Here is a 14,970-nt window from a genome sequence, read left to right as displayed (position 1 = left end):
ACATGTTATACCCCTGATGAAGGCATTGAGGTTCAGCCACAAATCATTTTTAAACATGAAATCAAGGAGACCACAGATCAATATCCAACTGCTATCCAGTTCAGCGACTTGAGGTTTTATAGATGGTGAACTTTACTTGACACCAGAGCAGAACTTACTTGCCCTGATCTTGGCAGCCAGCAACGGGTGAATGTTATTTATTAATGGGACACCCTATAAAAAAAAAAAAAAAGCAGTTAGTATCAGTCATCAATGAGTTTCAAAGAAAACAGGGCTCTGTATTCATATGTGGTGATAGAAAAATAATGACAAGTTCTATGAGGGGTTGGAATCATATGACGAGCGTTTGCAATAATTTCTGTCATTCCCTACAATGGTTCCCTATACTACACGGTATCAAATTCAAACTCTTCTTGCTTACCTACCCTACATCTCCAACCTCCTACCCATATACACGTCTTCTACTGCTACTCCACTGACCGGTTTCTCTCCTCCTCCCTGATCACCTCTTTCTACTCCCATCTTCTGGTTTTCTCCTGAGCTTCTCTCATCCTTTGGAATCCCTTCCCCTCAGAGTTTCTCCCAGCCTTTAAACATGCCCTTGCAACTCTCAATTCAATTAAACCTAACACCCTTCCTCCTAACTGTCCAGCCGCTGCTGTCCATAGCTATTTGCTTTTTTGTGTTCACCCACATCCCCTTTAGAATGTAAGCTTTCACCTTTTGTTTTCTCTAACCACGAAATTTGCACTGTGTAATGACGTCATATTGTGTCTATATTCATTTTTGAACCTGTATGTAAAAGTCCATATTATTCACCTTGTACTATGTAATCATAATGTTTGATTTAACCCTATTGGCACCATATAAATAAAAATGAACAATAATGTCTCTTAATTCAGGATGCCAAAGTGAAGATCGAGAAGATAGAGAAGGTCCTTCAATCCCCCGAGTCTGGGCATGACCTGAGAACCAGTAGAGACCTGCTCAAAGAGCACCGTCAGCTGGAAAACGAGAGCAGAGAGTTAGCTGACAAAATGAACTCAATTGTCTCTCGGGCTCAGAAAATGGCCACCAACCATTTCAACTCACAAAGGATCATGGAGGAAACTATGAAATATCTGAGGAGGTAATTGATTTTGTGGTACAGCTGCACTGCTAAAGTACAGCAAGATTAGAATAACATTGCCTAGACCTATAACAAAAATGAAGTTGAGGTCAAACCGTTCCTATTGCTGCTCCACCCTCCTATTCTGTCACCAATACCATTAGCAATATTCAAGCGCCCCGGACCACAGTTGTACAAAGTCATGAGGCACCACCGGATTAGAGAAGCTGCGGAGTGTTGGGATTTTACTTAACGTTACCGGACTAGCTGTCCAATAACTTCCAATTGTGTGCCGTCATCCATTGTGCAAGGTCTTGTCACCTTCGTAAGCATGTAGGCAGTGATAGGAGATTTATGGGCAACCAGGTTGCTTGTATACAGGAAAAAAAACTGATATACTAGGAGAGGGGATCCCCACCATAATACAAAGTAACTTAAATAGCAATCGATTTCTGTTTTCAGAGCTGCTTACAACATGTTTTAAACATTTCAAATATTGGCTGTTATCAAATGATTTAAATATTTTTTTTTATTGCTAAGTATCACAAATTTTTAAAACAAGCAGAACTGAATAGCTGAGTAGTATATAAAAGTAAATAAACATGTATTTATAAAAATACATGTCTATTTTGCTTGCATACAGTAGGTGTCCTTTTACATCTAATCAATTACAAAAAGTGAAAGTGAGCTTTAGTGGTAGTCAGATTTATGCTTTCATTGTCGATCTGAACGATAACGATTTTAAAAATCGTTCAATCGTTCATATCTGAAGGAAAATCTGACATATGTGACATGTTTGTCGGATGAATGATGAACGATGCGCGTTCCCGCTGGTCAGATAACGATATCTGACATCTGATGTGTTTGCAGTCAGATTTGGACGATTCCATTCATTTTAATGCAGTCAAAAATCATTTGTAGTTCAAATCGTTGATCAAATCGTTCATCTGACAAATCTGAATCTGATTGTGTGTATGCACCTTAACTTGCTGCACATTGCTACTTTTACACTTCCTTAGTAAATAGCTCCCAGTTTTTCTACCACTTATGCAATAGTGTTGTACAATCCTTTGCAGATTTCAGTCCCTGCAGGAGCCTTTGACCAAGAGAGGAGAATTCCTGCAAGCGAAAGTGAATCAGTATGAGTTTTATCATTATTTTGATCTTGAAATGACATGGATTGCTGAGAAGACGCCTATTGCCAGCTCCACTCATTTTGGCAAGTCCTTGGATGCAGCACAAAGCCTGTTTCAGAAACATAAGGTACAGTATCACCATGTTCTCCAGCATAAGCTAGGAATAATCCTCCTTATCTCTACAGTATTCATGGGTTTAATAAGCAGGCACACCTGCTTGCGTAACATCATTTAAAATGCTCACACTGAATACACACACCGCTGTAATTGAAACACATCTTAATATGAAGAAGACCTCCCCATGTACTTTATGTGTAGAATAAGCCGTCACACCACAAGTCACGTCAGCTGCTTTTAGCTATGTGGCCAAAATATAAACAAAGTAAAAACATTTCTAGTATTTAATAGGAGTCCATTTTTTTAGTAGGCAAACTCCGAGCCCCCATTAAATCTCTGGCTGCGAAGGAGTCTGCTATGCTGGTTTCTGCCATGGTAAATGGAGCCATGTTTATAATTATAACCGCCCCATTTCCCTTGGCAAATCACAGGAATGCATTTGTTGATTTTCCACATATTGTTAAACCAATACCAAAGGGATGACTGTGAATGTCTGTGTTATACAGTGATCTAATAACTGGGCACATAGATATATTTCCTGTTTAACATAGGATTCGTATATTTAGCATTGCCATGTCAACGTAGACCGTTCCAGTTCTGCCTCACTTACATTCCATATACACCAGTACTAGTATTCATCTAAATTGCAGTGTACAAATAAAACTGCCCAGTATTTGTGGGCAACATCCAAAAGCAGCCTGTATGCAAAAAAAAAAAAAGATTTGCTCCACCTTACATTGCAATATGGTTTGTCCAGGTGCAAAGAGCCCCTCAATGTTCTTTTTCCTTTCTCCCTGGCACTGGGGCACAGGGTCTAGCACAGCCCACTGAGGCAACCTGCGAAGGCCTGCTTCATCTTTGATTGGCCCACTACTCGGTGAGTAATAGAGCATGGATGACCATCGGTGGGAGAAACCATTGATGATTCCTTGTCTATGGTTTAATTCCATCGAGGATAACCACCAATGGTGCCATCGATTATTAACCCATCAATGGCCATACCTACATAACAGTATATTGTACATATACAGTAGTTGATATGTGCTGAGCTAATTACTAAAGTCCGGTGACTGACACACAATTGAGTCTACTATGCTGGCTATCGATTCAATAGGGACTAGGACTATCGCTAATCCATGAGGCATTCTATGTCTTATTCCTCCAGGATGTCCTTAGTTCCTGACTCCATTCTTCTAAATATCAGTTCAGCCCACAAAATGGCTGCACCCGCTGTGTGTAGGTGGCTGGTACACGTTAATACCCGTTTCATATCGCCAAAATAACCCGGGTTATTCCCAGGTTGTTGCCGGGTCGACTCGGGTCGACATGATTTTAAAATGCACCAAAATGAATAACCCGGTATTTCAACCCGGGTTAAAAGAAGGGTTAAACACGGGTCGGACCCGGGTTATTTGGCTCTTAAATGGTACAGACCCGGGATATTCGACCCGGGTCTGAGAAAATAGTGCTGATTGGCTTTTTCCAGTCAGCTGACCAGCCTGCACACAGAGCACATGTCTCTGTATTTACATTACTGTCCTGCACTGCACACTTTGGGCCTGATTGAGACCTGGTCGCAAGCGCTGAGTGCTCGCAACCGGGTCGATGTCTGCCCACTGGGCATGCACACGACGGAGCCAGCTTCGTCGTGCGCATGCGCGAGACCCGGTAGCCACTCCGTCGCTCCGGGTCTCGCACCAAAGGGGGCGAGCTGTCGATGGTGATTAACAGCTCGCCCCGTTTGGTAGACGGGCAGGGGGGTGGCTGGCCAAATGGAAGCGTTCCCGAATGAACGCCTGCCGTTTGGGGGCGGCCCCAGTGACATCACTAGTAATGTCAGTGGTGAGCTTCCGGCTCTATTTAGAGCCGGAAGCTCACTGGGGCTTGCGGCCAACGAGACCCTACCTCAAGGGTCTCGTCGCAAGCCCGATGGTCGCAATGGTTTTGACCATCAACCTGGCTGCTCGCAATAGCTGTGGGTGGTCACCCACAGCTATGCGAGCGGCCAGGAGGCCGAACAAAAAAACCCAAAAACGCCCTGATTCAGAGCGTCCGTCTCTGAATCAGGCCCTTTGCACACTTTGCATCTGTGACATGTGCTCTGTCGGCCATGATTGCTGCACTGCAAGCATTCCCCAGCCCCTCCTTTATCTATACTGAAAACGTTATCATAATTGTGAGCCAATAAAATCCTTTAAAAATTACATCACACTGTTTTAACATGGGCAACCCGGGTTGAGTTAAAAGGCACCAAATCTGCAATAACCCGGGAATAACCGGGGTTATTATGGCGATGTGAAAGGCCCTTAAGAGAAATCTTACCTTGATTTATTATTATAATTACTATTCTTTATAAGTCCATACATATAATGACCTGAATCTATTTTGACTTTATCTGTTCAGGAATTACAAGTAGAGGTAAATGCCCACACACAGCAGCTACAGAGAGTCCTGGATATGGGGAAATCTCTGATTGCGAGTCATCACCCAGAATCTCGTAATATTAGTGATAAAAATAAGAAGCTGCAATCTGCCTGGGCATTGCTGGAAGAGGACTGCGAGAAGAGGATGAGGAGCTTACAGGAATCAGTCAGCTTTCAGCAGGTGAGAGATTATTTTCTAATATGTCTGTATGTCTCCCGGGGGGGATGTACTAAGCTCTGGGAACTGATACATTAGAAAGTGATAAACTACCAGCCACTCAGCTCCTAACTGTCACGAGTTTTATCACGAGGAGTGATAAAACTCGTTGTGTATGATAAATGGTGCTCAAACCAATCAGCTCCCAACTGTCATTTTTCAAACAGATGACAGTTGGAAGCTGATTGGCTGGAGCACCATTATCATATGCAACTGGTTTTATCACTCGTTGCATATGATAAAACTCGTTGATAAATGAGGCCCTTTGTTTGAAAAATGGCAGTTAGGAGCTGATTGGTTGGCAATTTATCACTTTCCAATTTATCACTTTCCAGAGCTTAGTGCATCTGCCCCCAATCTGGGCTCCAAGATCCTGCAGTTCCAGACTCTGGGACTGATTCAGTAGCGTTCGCAACTGCGATTACGCATATAATTGGCCGATTGTTGCGTTCTGCGTATGCATCGCAGTGCACGTGTGCGAACACTCCACTGTGATCGGGACTGTGATCGCAGTGGCTATGCAGACCCATCGCAGAGTGATTGACAGGAAGTACCGGTTGGGGATGGTGACGGGGGGGTGGTCAGCGAAATGCAGGCGTGCCAGTGCGTTTGAACGCCGTTACAGGGGCGTGCATAAATTAGCCACGGTGATGCCATACGCAGCTTGGGCTGTCACTGCGTGTGACGAGGTTAGCAATTCCTGAGTAAGGTCAGACCTTGTGCAAGTGTGCGTGAGGCTTCGATGATACTCGATGTTACCGATGGTTTTGCAGTCTTGCGAAGTATTACGGAAGTGTGTAAGGTAAGGTGGGCGTCCTTATGTTGTGCTTCGATGGAAAAGCGATTGCAGACATTAGCATATCTTCGAAGTTAGACTAGGTGCGTAATCGCTATTGCGATCACAGTTGCGATCTGTAGTGAATCAGGCTGTAGTGAATCAGAATCTTTGCTGTTCTTTCTTATCTACCTGATTGCATAATATATGTTGTTAAAATTAAATACTACTTGAGACATGCTTGTCTACTCCTCCAGAATGTCCAGGAGACTCCAGAATTTTGTGGAGCACTGCTGGGGGTCCTGAGAGTGTAGGCCAGTCTCCAGGACCTGCTCATTTTTCCAGTGAAGTGGGCACTCGGGGGTGTGACAACACAGTTTGTCGTCAATGGAGTTATTGTGGCTCCGTCTCCCAGTGATGTGAAACCCAGGATTGAGTTGCAGGGGACACTGCTGCAATTAGATGGTTAACAGTACATCCCGTCTGCTCCTTTTCTGTGCTTCGTGTGTGCGTCTCTAAAGCTTAAATGCTGTATACGCAACAGAAGAGGCAGTCATTGTGCTACCTCTCCTATATCAATGACAATTCAGCCCATGAGCGACTTAAAACTAGTTTGGCCCTAGGTGGTGCCCAACTCCACATACATGGTTTGAGTCTGATCACATATGGACATTATTCTTTAATATTCACTGCAGATCACTGATGCATACATACAGCAAGCTTCATACATCCACAAGAACATTTCACAAAGTTCATTGGGATATAGCTCAAGAAGATCCTCAACCTAGACTCTATTTAGTCATGGTCATAATCGTACCATATAGGGGAGATGGATCAAACTTTCTAAAGAGAACAGATAGAAAATTTGTCCATATCAACCAATCAGCTTCTAGCTATAATTTTATGACATGATAGTTTGAAGCTGATTGGTTGCTATGGGGCTACCTTTCCCTCTGGTCCTCTTTAGAAGGTTTGATACATCTCCCCTAAGTGTAAAAGGGGGAGTCCTGGGTTCCATTTCTAGCCTGAATTTTAGTCCACTGGCTGAAACTTCCCTATTATAATCTACTGTTGCTTCTTTATGGTGCCTATATTTTGCCTGGGTACTACTTGGTCTGTGACAGGCTCTTCAGGTAAATATAAGACCAGGCGGCAGCTTGTGTGCAGAGACTCACGTTACGATGGGAGTAAAACTCCAATTCAAAAAGTTTCCTTTACTTTTATGCGCTTTGAATACTTACGTTATTTGTTTTGATTCATTCTACTTTTTATCATAGTAATACATTATTTTTATGAGTGAGAAATGTATACATTTAACGTTTTTTTGTTTTTTTTTAAATGTAATAGTTCCTTCTCGACGTGTCAGACATGGAAGGCTGGATTGGAGAAAAACTTCCACTGGTTAACAGTAAGGATTATGGTAAAGAAGAAGCAGCCACTTTAAAGCTGATGAAAAAGCACAAGGTACGCTATAAAAATAAGTGTCTCCGGCTCCAGTGGCTGCGATTTGTACAGTGTAAGATACTGTATCAATATAACCATGTATTCTGGCAAAACTGTATCTAAGAGATTGTTCCCATTCAGGGTCTAACACTTTCTGAGGCAGAATATTTCATTCCATGACTGGATGGGGCTGTGCTATCCAGTTATGTTACATCATTAGATTTCCCACCCCACAATTTATATTCTTCAATAATATTATCATTATTATTAATGCATAAGATTTTCACATATATGTATCCATATGAGCTCTACCAAATGTTATAGGTGAATGGAGTTCGGATAGATTATCCTAAAGATAAGGGGGATAAAGTAGTTTTGTATATGTTCAAAACACTGTCTAGTACTATTTATTCCTGTTATTCCTATTTCCTATTTCCATTTTTAGTGCTGTAATTACCAATTCTAATATTACTGTATATTAAATATATATTTTTACATAATGATGGGGCAGTTTCTTTATCCATATGTCAGGCAGTTTTTTTCACTGTAGTTACAGATTTAAAAAGGACAAATTTCAATGATCTTTTCTAGCAACTCAAAAATCACTTAAACCACTGTCTCTAAAGGCGCATAGTCGCATACACACTAGACGATATGCTCCGTGAGCGATATCGTCTAGTGTTCCACCTGCAGTCCTGGGCTCAATGTCATTAATGACATTGAACCTACACACTGAACGATATCGTTAAAGATATCGTTCAGTGCTGGCACCCTCCCTCATCCGCGTGCTTGCAGAACCTGACGACATCGTTGGTCGTTGACGGCATACACACTGGCCGATATTGTGAATGATTGAACGTTATCATTCAATCGTTCATAATATCGATTAGTGTGTACTTCCTTCCTTCCTTGTTAAGTAGTAGGGGAATGCCTCTCAAAACCATGTTTCCTGGAGCCAAGAGCCGGATCGCTCTGTATATGTCAAGGCGGCAGCTGGTGCAGCTCACAGCTCAGCAGTACTTAAGCTGACTAGTCCTATTGAGTAGATCTGAATACAAAGTTATATTCAGCTGTATTGGATAGTACAGGACAGATTGAGCTCCCCAGCCCTCTGAGCTACAGCAGCTGCCTGACATACACAGCTTGGTACAGATCCCAGCTACAGATAACTGTTTCCTACATGGGAAGGTGAGAGGTGATCAGGATTCTACAGAGGTCATAACACTGTTTAATATGAAACTTAAGGAAGCACCAATTCTAAAATGTTCAGAAAAAAATGGCAAGCAGTTTGCATGAGTCTTTTAAGCCTGCATTAGATACATTTGAAATAATATAAAGTCACATTTAGAAAACCTCTATTTGGAGGTACGGGATGCCGACGGTCTAAATACCGGTGCCTGAATCCCGGCCACCGGCATCCAGAAGGTAAGTATCAAGGGTTAGGGGAGACGTGATGGGCAATCTCCATCTCCCACCATTAATAGCTGACCCTAATTTACCCAAACGTTTCCTTTTGCAGTGCTCAAGATTTTTGGAGGAACAATCACGTTATTAAATATCCTCTATTGATGAAGGACCACAGACTGCATACTGATAGAAATAGGTGCCTGTGCCTTGTATGGAGTATGGAAGAATAGCTGCCTTTTGATTGACTGTATAAATAAATAAGACATTTAGGTTGGCTACAAACTATCTGCTTCATCGAAGTCTGTGATAGAGATCTAACGGTGACTGATATGGAGGTAATGGTAGGAACACTCTCCTGTATTTATCATTAGGACATACAGCAGGAGATTGAGCTATACAAGAACCAAGCGGCCGAGCTGGGTAATGCAGGTCGGAACTTGCCTTCAACTACTTACTATGATGAGGTGGATGCTCCAGTCCAAAAGATCCAGTCACAAATGAATGCCCTACAAGATCGTGCTGCTGTGAGGTAATGCACCATGGTATACTGCACATTTAGCTTAGTTCTATAGTGAATGATTGAACAGGAGTTTACATTGAATGAATACAGTATATATAAACTGTGACTCCGTCCCCAAAACTATTTTTTTAGTTTAGGGTAGAGTGAAAGTAGACCACATAGAAAACAAAAGATTATTTACCTTGTTCGACCATTCGATGTACAGCATTTGCAGGATAACTTTAGTGGTTACGGTTACATACAGAGTGGCAAACTTAGAGAGGAGTGCAGCATCCGATCATTAGATTTCAGTGGCTAATAAACCTCCATTTCCTCCTCTCTTGCATTGACCAGACTCCAGACTAGGCTCAGTCTTGACCACCAGGCAGCAGACTGGACTCAGTCTTGACCACCAGGCACCAGACTGGGTTCAGTCTTAACCACCAAGCACCAGACTGGGCTCAGTCTTGACAACCAGGCACCAGACTGGGCTCAGTCTTGACCACCAAGCATCAGGTTGCACATCGCGTTGCCCACCAGTTACCTGACTGAGCTCATTTTCGACCTCCAGCCACAATTTACACTCTAATTTGCTCATTAGCTATAAGATTAAATGTAGCAAAGTTCATAGAGAAGGATTAAATACAATTTGAACAAGGCTCATGATCCTCTAGATATGCCACTGACCACAAAACTATACATTACAAATAAAATTAATCTTTAAGTAATGAAAAGGTAATTGCCAAAAAGCCCAAAGAATTGCTTCTCTCCACACTATGTATTACAGAAGTTCAGACTGTACCCTCTCCCAGTAAAAAGGACCACCTCTACCCATATTTTTGACACTACATGATGTTTGAACAGTTTCTTTATAGTAACTGTTGTAAATACTAGCTTCTTGTTTACAAGATTTTCATTGATTAATCTTTGCATAGGTGGGGAAAACTTGAAGAGGCTTTGGCTTTGCATGAATACTTCAGGGAGTCTGGGGACCTGCAGGAATGGATCAACCAGCAGAAGCAGATTGCCAGTTCTGAGGACTATGGTAACGACTATGAGCATGTGCTGGTGAGTGCTAGATCACAAATTATTGTTAGATATTCCTTACCTACACCTGCAATGTGCATCTGCCACACGTGTCTCATACAGGTGTATCTGTCACAGGTGTCTCTGTCACGTGCATTTGTCACAGGTGTCTCAGACAGGTGTATCTGTCACAGGTGTCTCAGACAGGTGTATCTGTCACAGGTGTCTCAGACAGGTGTATCTGTCACAGGTGTCTCAGTCGTGTCTCAGTCACACGTGTCTCAGACAGGTGTATCTGTCACAGGTGTCTCAGACAGGTGTATCTGTCACAGGTGTCTCAGACAGGTGTATGTCACAGGTGTCTCAGACAGGTGTATCTGTCACAGGTGTCTCAGACAGGTGTATCCGTCACAGGTGTCTCAGACAGGTGTATCCGTCACAGGTGTCTCAGACAGGTGTATCCGTCACAGGTGTCTCAGACAGGTGTATCCGTCACAGGTGTCTCAGACAGGTGTATCTGTCACAGGTGTATCTGTCACACGTGTCTCAGACAGGTGTCTCAGTCACAGGTGTCTCAGACAGGTGTATCTGTCACAGGTGTCTCAGACAGGTGTATCCGTCACAGGTGTCTCAGACAGGTGTATCTGTTACAGGTGTCTCAGACAGGTGTATCTGTCACAGGTGTCTCAGTCACACGTGTCTCAGACAGGTGTATCTGTCACAGGTGTCTCAGACAGGTGTATCTGTCACAGCTATATCTGTCAGAGGTGTCTCTGACAGGTGTATCTGCCACAGGTGTCTCAGACATGTGTATCTGTCACAGGTGTATCCGTCACAGGTGTCTCAGACAGGTGTATCTGTCACAGGTGTCTCAGACAGGTGTATCCGTCACAGGTGTCTCAGACAGGTGTATCTGTCACAGGTGTCTCTGTCACACGTGTCTCAGTCACACGTGTCTCAGACAGGTGTATCTGTCACAGGTGTCTCAGACAGGTGTCTCAGTCACAGGTGTCTCAGACAGGTGTATCTGTTACAGGTGTCTCAGACAGGTGTATCTGTCACAGGTGTCTCAGTCACACGTGGCTCAGACAGGTGTATCTGTCACAGCTATATCTGTCACAGGTGTATCTGCCACAGGTGTCTCAGACATGTGTATGGAACACGTGTCTCTGTAATGTGTTTCTGCCACACACGCTACAGTAATGTGTAATTGTCACACGTTACTCAGACGTGATTCTGTCGCACGTGTCTCAGTAATGTGTATGTGTAACACATCTCAGTAATGTGTTTCTGTCAAACATGTCCCTATACTGCCGTAATGTATGCTTTATCTATATTCTTTTCTTGACATTTTCAATATAAAATACATGGATATGTATCTAAAACTGATAGTTCTTATTATTTAAATAAATCTGGAATACTTCATTGTCACACTATAAGCCAAATTTACAAAAGTGGACTTCTTAACCGTTATGAAAAAACTAGATATTAAAAACATCTAGGCGAAAACATCCCCGTATTCAATTCCAAAGACTTTTCGCGTACGCGTACGCGAAAAGTCAATTCAATGTAAACGGTGGAAAAGTTTCACCTATGAATAGCAGACGGAAAAAGGGCAGAATTGCGGTTTTGGGGTGCAAACTTCGGAACCCCCCCTGCACCCTTGGGACAGTCCCCTAAAGATAAGCTGTTTAAAAAAAAAATGTAAAAAAGACTTTCGAATACCCCAAAAAAGTACTTTCATTTTGTGGGCAAAAAAGTGCAAATTTGGGGGACAAACTTAAAAACTAGTGAAATAGAATTCTGGGAGGTCCCCAAGTATGGGGCAGGTGTTTTTTTGATTGCAGGTGCTTGCGGAAGGTGGATATTTTACGTCATTTAAAACTTCACTTTAGCAACTTAAAAATATGCTAGCACCCATTTTCATGTACCCTAAATTTGCTGGGAGTAATTGTTTTCTCAAAAAAATACTGCTTAATACTATTCTTCACCACCTGTGTTAATTAGGGGTGTGCACCGGCCACTTTTCATGTTTTGGATCTGGATCTTTCTTCGTGTTTTGGATCTGGATTGGGTTTGCCAAAACCACCCTTCTGGGTTTTGTTTTGGATCTGTATTTTTTTGCAAAAAGCATAAAAACCGCTAAAATCACAGAATTTGTTTTTTTTTGTTCCTACTCTATTATTAACCTCAATAACATAAATTTCCACTCATTTCCAGTCTGTTCTGAACACCTCACAATATTGTTTTTAGGCCAAAAGGTTGCACCGAGGTAGCTGGACGACTATGCAAAGCGACACACGTGGGCGGCACAAACACGTGGCCCATCTAGGAGTGACACTGCAGTGGCAGACAGGATGGCAGTTTGAAAAACTAGGCCCCAAAGAGTACATAATGCAAAGAACAAAAAGAGGTGCAAGATGGAATTGTCCTTGGGCCCTCCCACCCACCCTTATGTTGTATAAACAGGACATGCACACTTTAACAAACCAATCATTTCAGCGCCAGGGTCTGCCACACGACTGTGGCTGAAATTATTGTTTCGTTTGGGCCCCCACAAAACAAGCTGCAATTAATCTGTCCCTGCACAAACTGACTCTACGGAGGCAAGATGTCGCCCTCCTCCTCCGAATCCTCACCCTCTTCAGTGTTGTGTACATCCTCATCCTCACACAGTATTCATTCGTCCCCGCTGGAATCCACCACCACAGGTCCCTCTGTACTTTCTGGAGGCTAGTCTCCCCAGAAGAGTTGATAATTCATTTTGATGAACATCATCTTCTCCACATTTTGTGGAAGCAACCTCCTACGCTTTTCGCTGACAAGGTTCCTGGCTGCATTAAAAACTCTTTCGGAGTACACACTGGAGGGGGGGCAAGTTAGGTAAAATAGAGCCAATTTGTACAGGGGCCTCCAAATTGCCTCTTTTTCCTGCCAGTACAGGTACGGACTGTCTGACATGCCTACTTGGATGCTGTCACCGATGTAATCCTCCACCATTCTTTCAATGGTGATAGCATCATATGCAGTGACAGTAGACATGTCAGAAATTGTTGGCAGGTCCTTCAGTCCAGACCAGATGTCCAAACTTGGTCCTGCCCACCCTGCATCACCGCCAGCGGGTTGGTTAGGATATCTAAGTTGTTTCCTGGCAGCCCCAGTTGTGGGAGAAATTGAAGAAGGAGCTGTTGCCATGTCACGTTCTGCTTCAGCTGACAGTGTTTTCACCAGCAGGTCTTTGCACCTCTGCAGGCTTGTGTCCGCTGGAAAGAGAGACACCACGTAGGCTTTAAACCTAGGATCGAGCACGGTGGCCAAAATATAGTGGTCTGATTGCAACAGATTGACCACCCTCGAATCCACAAGTCCCACATACCGAGCGGAATCGCTCCGTCTTAGCTCCTCCTTCACTTTCTCCAGCTGCTTCTGCAAAAGCCTGATGAGGGGAATGACCTAATTCAAGCTGGCAGTGTCTGAACTGACTTCACGTGTGGCAAGTTCGAAGGGTTGGAGAACCTTGCACAACACAAAAATATTCTCCACTGTGCTGGAGTCAGGTGCATACCCCCTCCTTTGCCTATGTCATAGGTGGATGTATATGCTTGAATGGCCTTTTGCTGCTCTTCCATCCTCTGAAGCATATAGAGGGTTGAGTTCCACCGCGTTACAACCCCTTGCTTCAGGTGATGGCAGAGCAGGTTCAAGAGTGTTTGCTGGTGCTCCAGTCTTTGGCATGCAGTCACTGAATGGCGAAAGTGGCCCAAAATTTTTCGGGCCACCCAAAGCGTCTCCTGCACGCCCCTGTCGTTTTTTTAAATACTCTGCACCACCAAATGTATTGTGTGAGCAAAACATGGGACCTGCTGGAATTTGCTCAGATGTAATGCCCGCACAATATTGGTGGCGTTGTCAGATATCACAAATTGCCAGGAGAGTCTAAGAGGGGTAAGCCATTGGGTGATGATTTCCCTCAGTTTCTCTAAGAGGTTGTCGGCGGTGTGCCTCTTACTAAAACCGGTGATACACAGCGTAGCCTGCCTTGGAACTAGCTGGCGTTTCTGAGATGCTGCTACTGGTAACGCTGCTGTTGTTGCTGCGTAAGGCGATACATCTACCCAGTGGGCTGTCACAGTCATATAGTCCTTACACAGATAAAATATAACAAAAAAATGAACTCTCAGAGATGGCGCTTAAGATAACAACAAGGTAATAGCAGCTGTGAGGAGGGGTGTCAGGCCTCCTATAATTCCCAAGGAATACAAAGAACTGAAAATATATAGCACAGTGCTTATTCAAAATGGGTATTAAAAAGAATACATAAAATATATATATATATATTTAATATCAAAATAAAGACATATACAATACATTTAAAAATAGGATCAATTGTTCCGTGTTTCAATAAAATATGACACAGAATGGTACAGACAGCAATAATCAAGCCCACATGGAAAGATGGTAAATATACATTAATAAGCTGGAGTCCCACGTTTTATGCCCTCCGTGAATGGAGGTCTCCTCCTTAATGCTTAATCAATGAGGGAATAATATATATTTTATGTATTCTTTTTAATACCCATTTTGAACTGGGTGTTATAAGGGCTGTGCTACAGTCAGGTGCATAAATATTGGGACATTGACAGAATTTTCATATTTTGGCCTCTAAGATGTGCTTTAACTGCAGACTTGCAGGCACATATAGAAACCGTTGTAATTCCTACACCGTTCACCTGATTTGGATGTAATTACCCTCAAATTAAATCTAAAAGTCTGCAGTTAAAGCACATCTTGTTTGTTTCATTTCAAAGCCATTGTGGTG

At 43.0% G+C, this 14,970-nt stretch overlaps 1 protein-coding gene across 1 annotated transcript in view; it reads left to right on the top strand.

Moving 5' to 3' along the window:
- The window catches only part of SPTBN5 (spectrin beta, non-erythrocytic 5), a 273,171-nt gene that overhangs the window by 58,886 nt on the left and 199,315 nt on the right, over positions 1 to 14,970 (top strand). The window contains exons 22-27 of the mRNA XM_088471253.1: positions 903 to 1,129; positions 2,185 to 2,371; positions 4,765 to 4,965; positions 7,124 to 7,240; positions 8,998 to 9,155; positions 10,061 to 10,193. Of these exons, the coding sequence (XP_088327379.1) occupies positions 903 to 1,129; positions 2,185 to 2,371; positions 4,765 to 4,965; positions 7,124 to 7,240; positions 8,998 to 9,155; positions 10,061 to 10,193 (1,023 nt within the window). The remainder of the gene's footprint in view (positions 1 to 902; positions 1,130 to 2,184; positions 2,372 to 4,764; positions 4,966 to 7,123; positions 7,241 to 8,997; positions 9,156 to 10,060; positions 10,194 to 14,970) is intronic.

The sequence above is a fragment of the Taudactylus pleione genome, unplaced genomic scaffold, assembly GCF_031769625.1.
Source record: "Taudactylus pleione unplaced genomic scaffold, aTauple2 ptg000113l, whole genome shotgun sequence".
NCBI lineage: Eukaryota > Metazoa > Chordata > Amphibia > Anura > Myobatrachidae > Taudactylus > Taudactylus pleione.
This window is presented reverse-complemented; position numbering and strand designations above follow the sequence as displayed.